Source organism: Hippoglossus stenolepis, chromosome 21 (genome assembly GCF_022539355.2).
Source record: "Hippoglossus stenolepis isolate QCI-W04-F060 chromosome 21, HSTE1.2, whole genome shotgun sequence".
Taxonomy (NCBI): domain Eukaryota; kingdom Metazoa; phylum Chordata; class Actinopteri; order Pleuronectiformes; family Pleuronectidae; genus Hippoglossus; species Hippoglossus stenolepis.
The window spans coordinates 2,259,756-2,278,407 of NC_061503.1; the positions used below are offsets into that span (position 1 = coordinate 2,259,756).

The 18,652-nt window shown below is 43.6% G+C and overlaps 1 protein-coding gene across 8 annotated transcripts in view; it reads left to right on the forward strand.

The window, feature by feature from the left end:
- The window catches only part of LOC118101002 (rho GTPase-activating protein 23), a 64,905-nt gene that overhangs the window by 42,205 nt on the left and 4,048 nt on the right, over window positions 1–18,652 (forward strand). For 3 of the 8 annotated variants that reach the window (XM_035146590.2, XM_035146587.2, XM_035146582.2), the window contains exons 2-22: window positions 2,127–2,318; window positions 3,773–3,803; window positions 5,448–5,543; window positions 5,861–5,939; window positions 6,030–6,090; window positions 6,507–7,950; window positions 9,687–9,851; window positions 10,997–11,105; window positions 12,054–12,093; window positions 13,006–13,143; window positions 13,814–14,122; window positions 14,199–14,260; window positions 14,394–14,500; window positions 15,521–15,633; window positions 15,822–15,974; window positions 16,145–16,223; window positions 16,977–17,050; window positions 17,163–17,252; window positions 17,330–17,455; window positions 17,541–17,585; window positions 17,705–17,798. In XM_035146590.2, the coding sequence (XP_035002481.2) occupies window positions 2,127–2,318; window positions 3,773–3,803; window positions 5,448–5,543; window positions 5,861–5,939; window positions 6,030–6,090; window positions 6,507–7,950; window positions 9,687–9,851; window positions 10,997–11,105; window positions 12,054–12,093; window positions 13,006–13,143; window positions 13,814–14,122; window positions 14,199–14,260; window positions 14,394–14,500; window positions 15,521–15,633; window positions 15,822–15,974; window positions 16,145–16,223; window positions 16,977–17,050; window positions 17,163–17,252; window positions 17,330–17,455; window positions 17,541–17,585; window positions 17,705–17,798 (3,607 nt within the window). The remainder of the gene's footprint in view (window positions 1–2,126; window positions 2,319–3,772; window positions 3,804–5,447; window positions 5,544–5,860; window positions 5,940–6,029; window positions 6,091–6,506; window positions 7,951–9,686; window positions 9,852–10,996; window positions 11,106–12,053; window positions 12,094–13,005; window positions 13,144–13,813; window positions 14,123–14,198; window positions 14,261–14,393; window positions 14,501–15,520; window positions 15,634–15,821; window positions 15,975–16,144; window positions 16,224–16,976; window positions 17,051–17,162; window positions 17,253–17,329; window positions 17,456–17,540; window positions 17,586–17,704; window positions 17,799–18,652) is intronic. The other 5 variants (XM_047338399.1, XM_035146588.2, XM_035146585.2 and 2 more) reach the window with 4 other exon arrangements.

Consider the following 18,652-nt stretch of genomic DNA (forward strand, 5'->3'; position numbering starts at 1 on the left):
GCTGTATAAAACACACTCTGGCATGTTGGCATTTCACACATTTCACTTTGTGGGTAAGTGTGTGTGAGTGTGTGAGTGAACGAGAGATGGGGAGGGAGAGGTAAACATGCACAACATCTCACCTCGGTGTACATTCCCTCATGTGTGTGAAATGTCACCTGCAGAGATGTCAGATGATGAGGGATCCAACACAACAACGTATCCCCAGCTACCACACACACACACACACACACACACACACACACACACACACACACACACACACGCACACACTCACACACACACACACACACCAACACACAAATGTCAGTGGGCAGGAATTCTCTGAGGTTATTTTATCGTGTTGAAGCCTGATGGTGAAAATAATAAATGTTACGTAATGAAAATGTCATTGTGAAGTAAAAGCCCTAAAAGTATTTGAATGACCACAAACTGAGTCATTTCACTGCTGTTAAATGGCCTGATCAGAAAGTGAGCCAGCAGCACAACCTAACTCTGCCTGTCAGCGATTTGACCTGAGTTATTGTTATTTGTTTGAACATACAACATAAAGAAATGAATCGGAACTGCTTGGCTTCCCTCTGCGGAAAATGTGTGTCTCCTCCCGGCTCCCCCTGGAACTATTCTTAGAGGCGAAGGTTTCCCCAAAGCTCCACCATCCACTTCCTGTCTCAAGAACCACTCTTCCTGTTGTTTTTGTAACTGGCTCGGGTCGGGGGTGTGAGGCTTTTTATCCGTGTCAGTGTGTAGTTGATGTTTTCACCCCGTTCATTCTTTGATCATACTCCAGCAGTGAGATGTCAATCAAACATAATCTCTATGATCCATCCTCCCTAGTTTCCACTGTGTTTTGTCCATTCTGGTTTTAATCTGCCTCCCATCTTTGAAGCTCCACTTATCAATATGTGTTTAAAATGACTGCTTTGCTCCCTGCTTTGAATGATATTTACAGTTTGTTAGAGATGTGACACTTGAAGCAGACACCTCGACACAGTATGGACCTTTTAAATCAGAAAGTTCTCTCACCTCACTGTCAGCCACCAGGTGTGGGTTGAGTTGCTTTGGCTTCAAATATACAATTGGACAAACATCAATGTGATCGGAACTACCTAAAATGACAGAAACCATCTTTGTGAAAAATGAATTTGATGTGTACTTTGAATTTTTAGTTTGGTTTCTTGTCCCATCCAATAACATGGAGTGTATTGCAGCTATATTACAGCCAGACACCAGGTGGCCAGATTCAAACGATTTGGTTTCTTTTGAGTTGTCATGTCATCCATCTTCATATGCAGTTTATGGTATAAACATATGAACAAAACAAAAACACATTTAAATGAATGAAAACCTCCAACAAACAGTCAACAGGTGAACAAAATGGAAACTTTTCGTATTCTTCAGACTTCAAAATGAAATAGATACCAGTCCTCAGCATAGTAGACTGATTCTCCACTTGGTTTTCATCCAGACACATGAACATGTTCCCATGCTTTGGGGTTGGTCTGCTGACAGTCTGTTGACCGTGAAAACAATAACGGAGAATACCCGCTCAGATGGTACTGATGCAGCAGGAATGCAGAGATAACTGTTAAAAGCTTAATTAAGAGCATCTCTAATAAGGTCCAACTTTGTGTGGGTTAGCAGTGTTGGCCACTGGGTCGACTCTCACTCTCCGTGAAGCTCTCTTTGTCTATTGTTCATTGAATTTTCCAGATATGTGTTTATGAGCCCTAATAAGTTCCTGTTGTTCCATGACTGGTATTTATAGATTATGTATTTTTAACTCTGCCATTGTTGGCCAAAGGTAATAAATGTGATTAAAAGTGATTATAGAGCTTCCTCTTTGGAGAGAGGAAGTCTCTGAGAAATTCCTGGCATTGGTGAAATTCTGCCCAGGTCGGATCTGGACAGGGTCCTCAGTGAATGGACCACATACACCCACTTCCACCCACACACTTCCCTTAAATGTGTTCAGCCTTGGATGAATAAACAATCGCACACAAGTTCAATGGTGACACCTGAAAATGATCCTGGAGATATTCCTTAAGATTCACATGGTAACGTTCTGTTTCATTTCAAAGAGGGAAAGGAAAGAAAAGTGTTTAAACATCTTCTCTCCTCAACAGGCTAAAGGGCGGAGAGATGGTATGGTGTCTTCCAATGAGAACAGGCGCCGGCCGCTGTCATCGGGTGAGGTGGAGGGCGTGTCGTGGCAGGGCCCACGGACCATTTTCCTGCAGAAGAACTCACAGGGATTCGGCTTCACTCTGCGCCACTTCATCGTCTACCCACCAGAGTCGTCCCTCCACAGCCTCAAGGTCAGTCACTTTGGCCCGAGCCTTATATATCTCAAGAAAGGTCACTCACTTCTGCCATTTACTGCTCAGTTATTATTAGAACAGTATTAGATGAGTACTCTATTATAACATTGATAATCTGCACCCATGGGTTGGATCACACCCACCTTTGAACCTAATTTTTCATCTTTGATCTCAAACCTGTTTCGTGAGTGTATGTTGCATAGCTGTGACGCCACTGCAGTGACACAAACTGACAGAGACAGACACACACAGACTGACAGACAGAGTACTGTCAACCACCTCTGGGGCTGTTCCAACTAGTTATGTTCTAACTATAAGTGTCTCCAGGAGCACATTTTACCAAGAAGTCACATGCGGCTAAAAATAAAATTCAGAACTCGCTTCTCAGCTGCAGTGTGAAGCTTTGATGGGACCAGACTTGATCCTGTGTTTCTGATCATAACAGTGAACACAGAGGTCGACCGATTCCTAGTAAAATAGTCTGGAAATGGAAGATGAAGCAACTTCCCTTTAAGTCTGTCAGTTTGCTAACTATGAAAAGAGTGAAAAGAAAGTTAAGATTGGATTGGAAATTTACCATCAAACTTATGATCATAAAAACTGATATCACACTGGGTCATGTTGGTTTCAAAATGAGCTTTTATAATTATTATAACTGGTCTCTTAACCCTTGCATGACAGCATGTAACTGACCAGTTCCACACAACATCTGGAGGCTGATAGATTAGTTTTACCCAAACAAGGCTTTAAAGACAGTCGTGTTTCTTGTAGGGTGGAATGGTGGAAAAGTGGTTAACACTGATGCCTCCCTCTGTGCGGGTTTTCTCCAGCTTCCTCCCACAGTGCAAAGACATGCAGCTCAGGTTAATTTATATGTAATCAGTCTGTCTGTGGTCTGGGTATATGTTATATAAAGGTCTATAACACATATGAAAATGATTATTCCATGTCAAAAAGTTAATCTGAAGAACCAAAGTGTATACACATCATATGGGGTTGACAGTGTAAGAGTAGGTACATTTAGCCTGTTAGTTGTCTGCTCCACACACTTTTGACTGATGTAGTACTGTAGTACTGTAGGACTGTAGTATTGTAGTACTGTAGTGAGGAAGTACTCTAGGACTGTAGTAGTGAATTATTGTAGGACTCTAGCTCTGTGGTGCTGTTGGACTGTAGTAATGTACTCTGTAAGGCTGTAGAACTGCAGTTCTGTAGTAGTGTAGTACTCTGTCAGTGACCTGGACAGAGGAAAAAGCTGATAAAGTAGACAGACAGTTTTTTTTTTTTTTAAAGTTCTGAGATGGTTGTTTTGTCAGTGAGACAGTCAATGAGACACACAGATACTCAGTTCGACAGCAGCGTGTCAGATCTGGGTTGAGTGTAATGCGTGAGCTTAGCAGCGCCCCCCTGTGGTCCTTGTCTTAAACATCTTCACTGTGTTTCTCCAACAGGATGAAGAGAATGGAAATGCCTCTGGATCAGGTGACTGCCTCATGTTTCTATTGACTTAATTAGCTACACATTCTGGATTTGATTATGTTGTGCATGATATTTACACCGTCAGTATCGAGTTTCAGATAGCCCCCGTTTTGTAGTTTTTAATTGAGATTTCAGCAGTTTAAGTCCAGTAAAGAACCTTAAATGGCACAAAGCTCAGCACTTAACTGCCCGGTGTAAAACAATTTAAGATTGGTAACTGTCCTGTATTTATAAATTGATTTTCTAGTCTCATGGACCAGTTAAAGCTCTTTACAGTAGAAATTACATTCACTCATTCACACACACATTCATACAGCGCTACTTAATGCTGCACTTCTTCTATCACACATTGCCAGCACACCTGTCAAAGACTATTTTTGGTGCAGTATCTTGCCCAAGGACACTTCGGCATGCGGACTAGTGGAGCAGGGGATTCGGACCACCGGCCTTTTGCTTTGTGGATGACCCACTCTACCAGCAGCTGCCTAAGCCCTGGCTCTCTGGGGGCCATGTCTCCAGAAACTGAAATGTGTAAATTGTAAATGAAAAACTGTAAATTTCATTGGAATACACACAATAAAACTGCAGCACAGAACTTTTATTCTCCCCCTCTGGCAGTGAAAGTAATTACACAAACACAGTAAATGTCATGACTACACAGCCTTCTGTAGCTGAGGGGGTAGAGCAGTCGTCCTCCCACCAGAAGGTCACGGGTTTGATCCTAGTCTTCCCCCATCTGTATGCCGAAGTGTCCTTGGGCAAGATACTGAACCCTGAATTGCCCCTCATAGAATATGCACTGTATGAATGTGTGTGTGAATGGGTGAATGGCAATAACCTGTGCTTTGAGTGGTCATCAAGACTAGAAAAGTACGATATAAATACAGATTATTTACCATTTTACTTTAAATACTTAACCGATGCAAACCTGTAGTAAAGCAGTGAGGTGACGCCAGTCCTGCTCTTCTGTCAGTGCTCTCAAGTGAGGAAAAGACACAGCGATTGTAATGTAAACAATTACCTGCAGGTGCCGATGACAGTGTCTGTACAAAGTGTGTTGCTACAGCCTCTGGTGTATTATCAGGACAACACTGTACTGCAGCAAGCAGTCCTGTATGTTTCTATCAGTGGTGAGAAGTAACACATGCAGACGGACTGTTGTTCAGAGCGTCATCCTGCAGTTAAATAATGAGCCAAGAAGAGAAACAGACGGAGGCTGCACATGATGAAGAGCAGCACAGACTCCAGACTTTACTCTCATGCAGGTGAAAGTAAAGCAACTTGATAGTGTAACAAATTAGTGTGAACTTCTGTTCACAAGTGTGTTCAGCTGCTGGATAACTCAAACATTTAGATTACGGTTAGTTCAACGAGAAGATTCAATTCAATAATTCATTATTTACTCTAAGATTAATAGTTAGTATTAGAAACTCTGACTTTACACTGTGCAAAGTTGAGTAATACTGGAAGAATGGGGGAACTGTACATTCCTTTGGGAAAGATTAGGATCTATTGTATCTATTGTGTTCGGCTTCTAAAGCACAAATGCTGAGAATGTGTAAGTAGGAGTACATTTTGTTCTGATATTCTCAGTCGAGGAAAGTTTCTCTGAATTTGGATTCTGAATGTGTGTGTGCCGTGTGTAAGCAGGCCGCCGGTGGTCTCGTTTGGAGCCAATGGACACCATCTTTGTGAAGAGTGTCAAAGAAAATGGCCCTGCCCAACAAGCTGGACTGTGTACAGGTAGAATGACACACACACACACACACACACACACACACACACACACACACACACACACACACACACACACACACACACACACAATTGGGTTTTAAAGAAACGTTTTGAAAGAAGTATTTGTGTGCGTATAAAAACATAATTGAATCTACATTTGTATTAACAGGTAATATTTTCCTGAAAAGGCACTCAAGGAAAATACACAGCATCATGCGAGCTAAAGGAATAGGCTGCATAATTACAATCAGGTCGATTCATTGAATGCAGAAGAAAGTGTCCTTTCATACATGACATCTGGCTGTATTGTGTGTGTACTCCAGGGGACAGGCTGGTGAAGGTAAATGGGGAAAGCATTCTTGGGAAAACCTACTCTCAGGTGATCGCACTCATCCAGAACAGGTGGGACACTGGTGTTTCTAAATCCCACTGTGAGGTCACATCTGACCTCTTGTTTCTATGCTGACGTCTATTGATGTGTTTTTTTGGCAGTGAAAACATTCTGGAGCTCTGTATTATGCCAAAAGATGAGGATGTGTTGCAGTTGGTAAGTGTGAGTATGATCTTTCTTCTGTTTTCTCTTCTTTCCTTCATTTCTCCTTTTTACAACGTGCAGCAGTCAGCCAGGCGTTTTATTTAAATATATCTAAACCTTAACTAAGGTAAAGAAATACATTAACATGAAAATAGAAGGGAGTGGAAGACAATATAGGTGATAGAAGATAAGAAATATTATATTTTAAAAGATGCACTCCAAAATACAGTAATAACTTTGTTAAAGGTAATAAAGTTCCAATATTGGTTGTACAGTAAAATGAGATTAAGTTTATATTGTAAAAACCAAAGAAATCCTGCTGCATGGTGCACGCTGTATCTGCCTCACTCTGCCCTCTAGCTGTTCCTGCCACATTTGTTGTTTGATCCAGTCTGTCATGTTTTACATTGTGCCCGAACCCCTCCTGTCCCCAGGCGTACTCCCAGGATGCCTACCTGAGAGGCAATGAGCCGTATTCAGGTGAAGCCCAGAACCTCCCTGAACCACCGCCTCCCTCTTACCCATCCACTAAACCCGGCTCCACGGTCCCCGAGTCCAGCCACACTCTCCTGGACAACTGGCAGTGCCGATCTGGCCCTACCACCTCGCCACTGGATAACCAACCCCAGGCTGCCTCTACGCCCACCTCCGGCTGGCCCGGGGGGCCTGAGGATTCAAGTGGCCACTTTGCCCCGTCGGGGCGGCACCGTGGCTGCTCTTCAACCATCAGTGCGCTGGACTTTCACTTTGCTAACCACAATGCTGCCATTGCCTCCGCAACACTGCCTACGCCAAGGAAGAGCAGCCTACCAGCCCGTGCCCGCACTGACGCCCTCTGCCACCAGGCTCTGTCTGAGTGGTACTACAGCCAGGCCGAGGCCGCAGAGCGCATGTCCCCCCGCCACCGCAGTATTTCTCAGGATCGTTTAGTGGAGCTGGGGCTGGGGTTGGCACTTGGCCCTGGACCTTCCTCTGTCCCCAAAATATCTGCAGAGCAACGCAGAAGAGAAACCCTCCTGCAACACCACCAGGCAGCTGCTGCTTCCCATGATTCCTTTTGGCTAGGTAGCTGGGGGGATGTATCAGGACCAGGAAGCAGGTCGTGCTCAGAGGGCCTTTTGGCAGCCTACGCTGAATACGAGCATAACTATGGGCGTTCTGTTGAAACGCTGGCACAAGCCACTGCACTGGTCTTACCACACAATGAACACACTTCACAAAGCCCCCAGATGACAAAACTCAGCGAGCAGATAGACCTTCAAAATTCAGAAGGGCATCAGCATCAAACTACAGTGGCAGCCCCCACTACAACCCCCTCAGCAGTGCCTCCTAGTGGTAGGCAGTCAGGTCAGCAGGTAGCCGAACCCCAAACAAGGCGAGTAAAAGAGGAAGAGCCTGTGGGCTACAGAAGTTACAGTCCTTCTTTCTCCCACAAAACTGGCCATCCCCTCCAGCAGGCCCACTCCGTTAAAGAGCCCAGCTACAGTGGCCCCCACCTCAACTTGAGCCCCAGCAGCAGGAGCATCCCTGCAGACAGCAAGGGGCAGATGGTACCCAGGCCCAAGTCCACACCTGCCCTGTCTGCATCAGAGGAGGAGAGAGCCAGGCTTGGGGTGGACAGGGAGGTCATCTCTCCCATCTCCCTGAATCAAGAGGTGGTCCTTCGGCAGAAGAAGCCTCCTTTAGGCCGGCGGACCCCTGTTCCGCCTCTTCGACATCCCCACTACACAACACGTGTGGAGTCACCAGAGCCCCCTGGATCAACACCTTCACCAGGGACCCCCTCTCCTGAGTCCGGGGGACCTGCCCCTAGCCGTAGGACCAATGGAAGCCTGGCACGGCACGCATATGACTCTCTGTCCTCAATTCCCTTCATAGGTTAGTGAACTTTCCTCTTATGCTACAAGTGGTGTGGAAGGTCTGTTACAAATTAACACATTTTGGGACGTTTGTTTGTTCTATATGTCAACATAATGACTGACTCTCTGTTCATCTAGTGTCATGTATGTGTTTCTGACTGAGTTGATGCATGCTGGTTTATTTGTCTTCAAACCTTGTCCTGTCCATCATTTGTACACTGTCTTAGTTCTGAAAGCTTTTCTCAGAACCAGAGCTGCTCTGGAGGCAGAAAGAATCTCATAGGCTCAGTCAACAGGCTAATTAATGGCAATTTTGCAGGCTAACATTAGATCGAAGCCTGGTGAGAAATTTGAGTATAGGAGGAGAATTGTTAGACCATAATTGCTGCAGACAGAAAATATTCAGGCTAGTTCAAATGAAGGTTAGCTTTTATTATTTGGGTATGAATGGCACTTTTTAAAATGTGATTATTTCAGTCTACAGAGAGGTTGTGCTGCTGTAAACTGTAGCCACTCACCCATCGGTAATAAAGTGAATATTAGCAAACCTTTTAGCCATGTTACTGACATTAGTGAGACAGTTCACTGAACAGAAAAGCACTTCAGAGGTTCTCAAACGAGACACTCTCCTCCTCCATCGATCATTTCTGGCCTTACATGGTGTTGTTCCAGCTCGCACAGACGTCTAGTAACAAATCACTTGGATTCAGATCCTCCCATTCAACCCCTAGAGTTTCCTTGTATTGTTGCCAACTTGAGCTCTGTCTCCCAAAAGAACTGGTTCCCAGGAGCTACCCCCTTGACTCCCACCCAGATTGCTGTTTGATACATAGACACAGTACATTTATGTCGGTAAAAAGGAGATAGACCACAGACCTAGAGGCTCCTGTAAAAGGGTTTTGTTTGCAGTAGTGTTGTGTCAAGCACAGAGTTCTTCCTCTGACTCAGTCTGAGGAAGAAGAGGCTTGTGCTTTTTTAAAAACATTTTTTCAATCCATCATCCATTAAAAAATGTTTTCTGGGCGTGCGTGTTCCCATATTTTTTGGCACAAACAACAGTCAGAGCCTTTCTCTCAGGCAACACAAGGCAAACAGCAGTGCTCAGCCAGTGTGTACTGATTAATTCATCATCCTCTCCAGAAGTTTGTTTCCAGAACCAGTTCTGTGCATGGCTGTGAGGCCAAACAAACGTTCTTCGTTCTCACCTGCCACACCAACTCTGGGTTTTCCACCAACACCAGAGAGGTGTCTGCTCATATCCCCAGAATCAGCCTATGATGCCAGGCACATGCCCCGGAGGCTACTGACTGTAAGTGAGTTTTCAGCCATTGTTTCACCCAGGGGATGATATGGAAGTTGTCAGAAATCTAATACCTGTGAGTGGGTGTCACAAGAAACAGACTCTCGGATGCTCGCAATCATGATGTGAACGCAACACAGCATTACACTTTAACAGTCAATAGGGAAACATTTCAAAGGTTTTATCAATGGCTTTGGTCAAACAGATAGCTGACAAAAGGATGGATGGCTGGATGGGTTGATGGATGGATGGATGGTTGGTTGGTTGGTTGGTTGGTTGGTTGGTTGGTAAGTTGGTTGGTAGGTTGGTTGGTTGGTAGGTAGGTTGGTGTATCTGCCTCCACAGTAGCTCTGCCTCAGGGAGATGTTCCCACCTGAGGAAACTGTTGTGTCTTGTCACTGTCTAACCCCTCGTGTCTCCCTCCTTGTTGCTCACCTGTCATGATGACTTTGCAGATGAACCCACCAGTCCTAGTACTGACCTACGGGCCTGCTATGTACCAGCCTGCTCTGTGGTGTCCGGTTCCAAGGCCTCCACTGTGGCCATCCTCACTTCCACCTCTGTCTCCCCCACCCTGTCCTCCATCTCCTCCTTTGTCCGACCTCATTGTCAGGACTGCAGTGAGTCTCACTCACCCTCTGTGAATACTCAAAGGCTTTAGAAAGGGCTAGACCAATATAGAGTTAGCTTCCGATTGTGTTTTTGAGCCAACATGACAAACAGTTATGTAATGACTGTGGCACACTTGTATATTTGTCTGGCCTTTCCCGTAGACTCAAGTTAAAGAGGTACAGTGACATTTACACTTAAAGGTTCAGTTTAGTGACATCTATTGGTAAAGTTGCATGTTGCAGCTTAATACCCCTCACCTCACCCTCCCCTTCCAAACATGAGAAAGAACCTGTGGCAGCCTTCACGAGGCGTTTGGGGAGTATAAAAAACATTGCGGCCTCCATAGAGAGGACCTGCTACCGATGTAAATATAAAGTATTTAAATATAAAGGGCTGATTCTAGGGTAAAGAAAACAATGTTTCGTACAATTTAGTTGATTACACATTAGTGAAAACATCACTAGGATTATTTTATATTCAATTTCTGCCAGCAGGTCCCTTTCACCTAAATCTTACACACTGAACCTTTAAAGAATTAGATAGATAGAAAGATAGTTTGGTATTTCAGATGGCTTTAAATACTACATTACCCATGAGCCTTAGGTGCCTTTGCTATACAGATGAAGCCAGTGACGCAAATCAGAGCAGGAACTAATTCAGATCGTTTTGTTGCTGCAGTTGGTAACAAATCGACCTTTGTTTAATAATGAAATGATTTCAAATGAACCAGAACATCTAATTCTTTATCTTACGTCTGATAGCTATAAGCTGTAAGCTCTGTGATTGGCTGTTTCTCTGTGAAATGCTCCTTGGGTCATAGTTGACTTGTCTTATTACATCACCATCAAAATAATTTGATGGCATTGTTTGAAGACTTCAAAATTTCCCCATCTTATCTTCATTTTCATTTAAGACTTTAAACTGACATTATTTTGCAAACCTTAAATGCATCCAGAGCTTAGATAGGTAGGCAGGTATTCTTTTTAATGTTCACTACACATGTTTAACCCTTTAATCCACCCCCCTCTCTTGTTATATCCATTTAACACTCATTTTCTTGTTGTTGCTCATGTCACCACCATAGATTGCATTTTTGAACCCTCTTTGTCATCCTCCTCTCCTCTCTTCTCTGACGTGTCTTTTGTCTCTTCAGGCAGCATTAAAGGTCGCCGCTCCTCTTACCTACTGGCCATCACCACCGAGCGATCCAAGTCCTGTGACGAGGGGCTCAACACCTTCAGGGAAGAAGGTCGAGTCTTCTCGTAAGTCAGGAGCTCAGACAACACTCAGACAAGCTGCATTCTGAACACGTCTATAGTATATAGTCTTAGGGCCTGATCTACCAGACTTGATTTCACCCGCAAAATAACATTGCAAGCTGATCTACTAAGGGGAGCACTGAGGATTGCATTAATGAATTTGCATTATCGGGAGTTTCTACCCGAGTGCGCAAAATACTGGGACGAGTAGATGCAAATACTTTAATTTAGCACACGCACTGTGATTTACAAAGCCTGTGATAATTGCGGTGATTGTGAATGCGTCTATATTTAGTACGTTTGAAAGGTAGGTGCTAATCCGCACAGCGTTGCGCACAGATAGCTGCTGTTATTGTGGTGAGGAGGAGACGGGAGGAAGAAGACGGAGAGAACAGGTTTTTTCAGAAAGTGAACTGCACCTGCTGCTCAATAGTGGTCAGAGGCATCTCTTCCACCGCCCCCACCTGTTTTATTTAAGGTTTTACTATGAGCTATTTTTTCTTTTGTTCCTCTTCTTATGTCCTGCCATCTTCCCTTTATTTCCTCGGTTGTTCTTTTTGTTTTACCCACAGCATTTACTTTCTCGCAGATATTCTCTCCCATATCGCGTTTCTTTGACTTATATTAATATTTCTACAACTGGTTTGTTTGCCTCTTCCACTAACACCTCCAATTCCATGGCATTAAATTTCGCTATGCGCTTGCTCCATGGACGAAACCAGTAACGCACGCAAAACACTACTGCCTCTACCATGTTTGCACCTGTAATCATTTCCGCAATTATTTTTAGTAGATCACCCGCAAAACGCCCACCGACCAAACGTGCAATCTGTTATAATGCACACGTACCTTAGTAGATCAGGCCCCTAGCGTTCAGGTAAGGGTGTAGGAGGTCGTCACACTGTCCACACTCACATTGTTGTTGTAATGTATTTGCTTTCTGCTCCACAGCAAACTACCAAAAAGGGTCAAGAGCTTTTTCACTGATGGGGTGAGTTGTTGTAATGAGCACATAATACAGCATACCACAAAATGAGAACAGCCCTAATTAGTGTCACTGAAATGTTTATTACAAATCCTGTCCAAAGTCCAGTAGAAGGTCAGTGAATCTGAGGAACAGAAATGTTTGACTCGTTAAACGATAATAACATTTCTATATTAAAGAACCAACTGCAACAAAAGTCATTAAACTTTTATTTTTGATGACACATTAGCTCGTCCTGTCCATGGATGGTCCTGTGGACATTATTATTAGGACGTTCACTGCTCCTTCTATTGTTGGCAGTTATTGGTCATGTGACTCTTCCTGCTCCTCCTAACCACTGCTGCAGCTGTGTTTCACTTTAGACTCTTTCACAGTCTGGTTTTCGGTCTTGTTCAGTCAGTTCCTCATGAGGAGGAGCCTCATTCCATCAGACACCACCCAGGACAGAAGGGAGGAAACTGTTATAACACTGTTCAGGAAATGTCCACATAGTTGTGATCACTTTTGTTGCAGTGAATACCTGTTAACTGACTTTTGTTGCATTGAGGTTGTACTGTGGGGCCTGTTTTTTTCTGTGCAGTCTATCGGACCTGCTGTTTTTTTAATAAACTAAAATACCCTCCACTTAAACTTTGATATCATTGTAAAATAAGGTAAGATAAGTTAATTATCCCAGAGGGGACTGTGCTACAAGCCCATTCATTTACATGCAAACATCACAGAAACAAGCATTTGATGTGACGCTAAACAGTTGCTTCACATACAGCAAAGAAACAAAATCTCTCAGGAATTAAATATGATTAACATGTTATATACAGCATATGGGTGTTCTCAGTTTTGTCTGATTCATGTATTTTCTGTTTCTATTCCGTTCATTTTCAAATGTGAATCCCTTAATGTCCCCACTCTGTGTTTCAGTCTCTGGAGAGCCTGCGAGCTCAGGAGGAGGCCCGGTCCAAACGCCACTCCACCTCTGAACTGGGAACCATCACTTTCAGTGACGTGCGCAAGGAGGGCTGGCTACACTACAAACAGATCCTCACGGAGAAGGGCAAGGTACAACACACACACACACACACACACACACACACACACACAGCTGCAACAAGCTGTTTGGACCTTCAATGAGCCAAGGTTGCAGTTGAATGTCAAGCTTTACAAAATGGCAACAGTTTAAACAATTGAAATGCACGTTAGTTTTCTTTATGAAACAATGGATCCTTCACATCAGACAGAGGCAGATAAATACAAACATTTTTAACCAGGGACTGTACGTCTTGCTGGCTAAAATGTTCACTATCGCCATCACATTTTATTTGTGTAGCCCATATTCACAAATCACAATTTGTCTCATAGGGCTTTAACAGGGTGTGACATCCTCTGCCCTTAACCCTCAACAAGAGTAAGGAAAAACTACAAAAAAAACCTTTTAACAGGGTAAAAAGAAGGTAGAAACCTCAGAGAGCCACATGTGAGGGATCCCTCTCCCAGGACGGACAGAAGTGCCTTAGATGCCACGAGTAACAGAGCACAGTTTAGCCATGTGGACAAATCCAAACTGTGACAGATTTTCCATGTCAAGTTACATTTGCTACTATTGCTATGATTGGACAGCTGCTGTTTGGCTTGAGGGTTGTAGAGAAGAGTTAAGAAGGAGCTGCCTCATATAGATATTCGATCCTGAAATTCACACTCCAGTTTTTGTTCCTGTCTCCTCTCATTGTAGAAAGTTGGCGGCGGCATGCGGCCATGGAAACGCGTCTTCTCCGTGCTCCGTTCCAATTTGCTCTTCCTCTACAAGGACAAGCGAGAGGCGGTCCTTCACGGGGCGGGGGCGGGGCCCAACCAGGACGAGCACCCCCCGGTCAGCATCCGCGGCTGCCTGATCGACATCGCCTACAGCGAAACCAAGCGTAAACACACCCTGCGGCTCACCACGCAGGACTTCTGCGAGTACCTGCTGCAGGCCGAGGACAGGGACGACATGCTGGCCTGGATCCGGGTGATCAGGGAGAACAGCAAGACCGACAACGAGGTTAGATCTTTAAACCGAGTTCGTCTTGTACAGTTTGCACGAACACAATCTAACTCCTACTTCTCATTTATCCTAGGAGATCGGGTTCTCAAGACAAGCTCTCATCAACAAGAAGCTGAATGATTACAGAAAACACAGGTCAGCATGGGGGATCAACAATAATTGAAAATTTTCTAATAGCAAGGAAAGCCTTCTTTTTTTTCACATAAAACTGAGTTCATCACAGAGACACTTTTAAAAAATCCGTCTTTGTTTCTCTCTCTTGCTGCAGTCTGACAGGTAACAAGCCAGATTCCTCTCCCAGAGTCCACCGTATGATGCCTCCCTTCCTCCTGGCTAAGACTGACAACACCTTAGTGAACCGCACCTCCAGAGCAGGTGGGTACAGACATGGCTCTGCTCAGTGTTCGCCATCGTACCATAAAACTGCTACCCGCTGGTTAAAAGCAGCAAACGTACCACTCATAGATCAGTGTGGCTTTTCATGCCCCGGGCATTTGTGTGAACAGGAACATGTAACAATGAGAACTAATGATCTGATTTTCAGTATAAAGTATACAATGACTCAAGATTAAAACTAAGGACTGTATTTTGGGTCGCTTGAGGTTAAAAATAAAGTGTCTTATTTTAAAGCCTGTGACCTGAACAATTTCTATTTTCGGCAAAGTATTTTTCAGCATTTTCATTTGTGTTATTTATGTACGTATAATTAATTAGTCAAAATAAAGTTACGGAAAGGATGTACACAGTGGTGTCGGCCTTAGGAAAAGTGAAAGCTCAACAAAACTGAGAACAGCCCTAATTAGTTACACTGAAATGTTTATTACAAATCCTGTCTGAGTTGTATTTAATTTTAACCAAAGTCCAGTAGAAGGTCAGTAAATCTGAGGAACAAAAATGTTTGACTCGTTAAACTATAACAAAATTACCATATTAAGGAACCAACTGCAACAAAAGTCAGTAAACTTTTATTTTTGATGACACATTAGCTCGTCCTGTTCGTGGATGAAACCAGTCTGACACAAATCTGTGGACATTATTATTAGGACGTTCACTGCTCCTTCTATTGATAGTAGGTATTGGTCATATGACTCTTCCTGCTCCTCCTAACCACTGCTGCAGCTGTGTTTCACTTTAGGCTCTTTCACAGTTTTTTATATACAGCATATGGGTGTTCTTAGTTTTGTCGTATTCTGTTCATGCATTTTCTGTTTCTATTCCGTTTATTTTCCACCAACCAAGCAAACAGTGTCAAATGTGAATCCTTTAATATTCCAACTCTGTGTTGGAGTAGCTGCTCTGTGTGAATGAGTCACACTAGCCCACACGTTTATATAGACACTTACAGAAGTTTTTCAAAATCTGTGCATATGTGTGTGTGTGTGTGTTTACACTCAGATGACTGCAAGGCATTGTGGGGCATCAACATCATGAAGAAAGCTAAGAAGACAAGCAGTCCAAAGGCTTTCGGTGTGCGACTGGAGGACTGTCAGCCCGCCGTCAACCATAAAGTAAAAACACTGTTTTAAAACTACACCGACAACGAAACACATGATGACTCAAGTTGTTTGTTAAAAGAAAGATTCAACTAAAATATATAATAATTGTTCAAAGCTTCCTCTTTGTGATACATACATACTTCTTTCTGCGTCCGTCTCTCCTGCTCCTCATTAACCCCACCTCTGGCCTCTGTCTGCAGTTTGTCCCCCTGACAGTGGAGATGTGCTGTGGCATGGTGGAGGCGACGGGTCTGGAGTACACCGGCATCTACCGGGTGCCCGGGAACAACGCCATGGTGTCCAACCTGCAGGAGCATCTCAACAAGGGCATGGACATCAACACGGCTGAGGAGGTGCGGAGGACAGAAACATGTTCGACCTAATTACCCAGTTTAAAAAAATATACTGTCTCATGAAAAAAAGGCTGTAGTTAGATTTAAACACCAGGAATCATTTTTTTCAGATTATGTGTATTTATATTTTTCTACAGCAGATGTTGTAATCCCTCTGTCTGACTCCACAGAGATGGCAGGACCTGAATGTGATCAGCAGCCTGCTTAAGTCATTCTTCAGAAAACTGCCCGAGCCTGTGTTTACTGACGGTGAGGCCGGTCATTTGTTTACTGTGAAGTGTAGCATCATCTTAATGAACGGGTATATTGTTTCATATAAGAATAAGGCAGCCAAATGGATTATTTCCTCAAACTGGGTACAGATAAAATGTATTTTTCTTCCAAAATCAGCTTCTTAGACACTGTGTTGTTTGCATGTGGAAAATATACTCAAAGGGATAGTTCACCCAAAAAGGAAAAATGCATTCATTATTTACTCACCACTATGCCGATGGAGGGGTGGGTGAAGTGGTTGAATCCACAAAACACTTCTGGAGTCTCAGGGGTAAACAGCGTTGCAGCCAAATCCAATACAATTAAAGTAACTGGTGACCATTTTTTCAAACGTAAAAAAAAACAACATGCCTCCATACTGCTCCTGTGGTGTCCCGCTACTAAAGTAGGGATGCTAATGCACACCCAGAGCGTACCCTGTGAGAGCTTGTGTGCAGTGTGTGCGTGTTAACGTGAACGCGACTCCGAGGAGGATCACACGGGACATTTAGGCTAATAACGCGATGTAGATGACCTAGTTTCGAGTCGAATTTGAAGGCCGGGGCTTACAGACATTTGGATGACACCACAGGAGCAGTATGGAGGTATTTTATGTTTTTTCTGTTTAAAAAAAAAATGGCTGCGACCCTGTGTACCCCTGAGACTTCCGAAGTGTTTGTGGACTCAAACACTTTAATGCTGAAATGGTGAAATTTCAGAAGAAGTCACAGACATGTTCTCTGCCGACAGACAAATACATTGATTTCATTGATGCCAACCGAATAGAAAACACAGAGGACCGGCTGAAGACCATGAAAAAACTGGTATGTGTCGGAGAATGGAGAGCGATGAATATTTTTTCATTGATTCCCTTTGTTTTATTTTGAAATATTTTTTGTTACACTCATTTGTTTCTTTCCTTCATTCTTTTTTCAGATCCATGACCTCCCTGATCACTATCACCACACTCTCAAGTTCCTGGTGGGTCACCTTAAGAAGGTGGCAGATAACTCTGACAAGAATAAGGTAGGTTAGTTTGGGTCAGTTAGGTTTTCGTGTTCAGAGTTCAGCCAGACATGACATGACTTTAACTTAACTTTCAGATGGAGCCAAGAAACTTAGCTCTGGTGTTTGGTCCCACTCTGGTGAGGACGTCAGAGGACAACATGACCGACATGGTCACTCACATGCCCGATCGCTACAAAATAGTGGAGACACTAATCCTGCACGTAAGAAGCAGCATCGTTTTACTGCCCGATATGAACAGTTTGTTTTGGGTGGTAACAGTGATACTGTGTGATGTTGCTTCAACAGTGTGACTGGTTCTTCACTGACGGAGAGTTTGATAAGGAAGAGAAGGTATGTTGTTGTGGTTTCTATAATTGTTAATAATCACGTATTCTCATCTCTCATCAGTACTTTGAATCTCAGTATTTCTGCGTGTGTGTGTGTGTGTGTGTTCATGTGTGCGTTCATAGGCCCCAGAGGATAAGCGGGACATGCAGCCTGTGCCCAACATTGACCATCTGCTGTCCAACATCGGCAGGCCGGGCATGCCAGGAGAGGCATCTGGTGAGGATGAGTCATAATCTAATATTGAGTTCTTCATCTGATCTGTAACATTCTCATAGAGATACATGTTCACTATGAGGGGATCATTTTTTTCTGTCTGATTAACTGACAGACATAAAAAAATCCCCTTTTTTAAACCTTTTCTATTCTCAACGCTGAGGTTGAGATTCAAAATTTCGGCTGGAATGAGCTACAAGCATGAACTTTGGCCCAAAACTATGATGTGTCCATGTGCTTCTCAAGAAATACGATCCCAGTCGGCCTGATGGTGGCGCTGTGATCAACTGTCAAAAAAGTGATGCCATTTTCTTCTAAGCCCTTGACACTGAGATGGCTGGTGACTGCAGTAAAAGTTGATGTCCACTTTCTCAGACAGTGCCGACTTACTATTTTCACTAACCAGAAACAGAAATACAACAATAGTTATTAACTTTCCATGTGCATGTAAAGAGAGCTGTATAACTAACCTCCACCTACCTGAGGCCTTGATCTTATCCGTGCAAGTCAATATTAATGCAATAACTGCAATAGGCAATAACTCTTCATCAGGTTATGTATCAGCTCTATTATTAATTTGTTGTTAGTTTGTGGCAACTAGATTGAATGCACCATGTAAGCATAGTGTATACTAAAATAGTAAAGGTCAAAACCTAGATCTTGACACATCTGTCTGTGGGCTGCCTCAGTGGTTTGTGCTTTCCGTTGTTCTACTAAGCATTTCTGGCAGCTGGTGATGGTGGCTAACATCTCCTTTTCCAAATAGTCTCAGGTGGCCTCCCGGCGATGGAGCTCCTCAAAGTGGAGTGTGGCTTGTAGGGAACAGTCTGGCTCCCTTAAGCCTATATATCGTATAC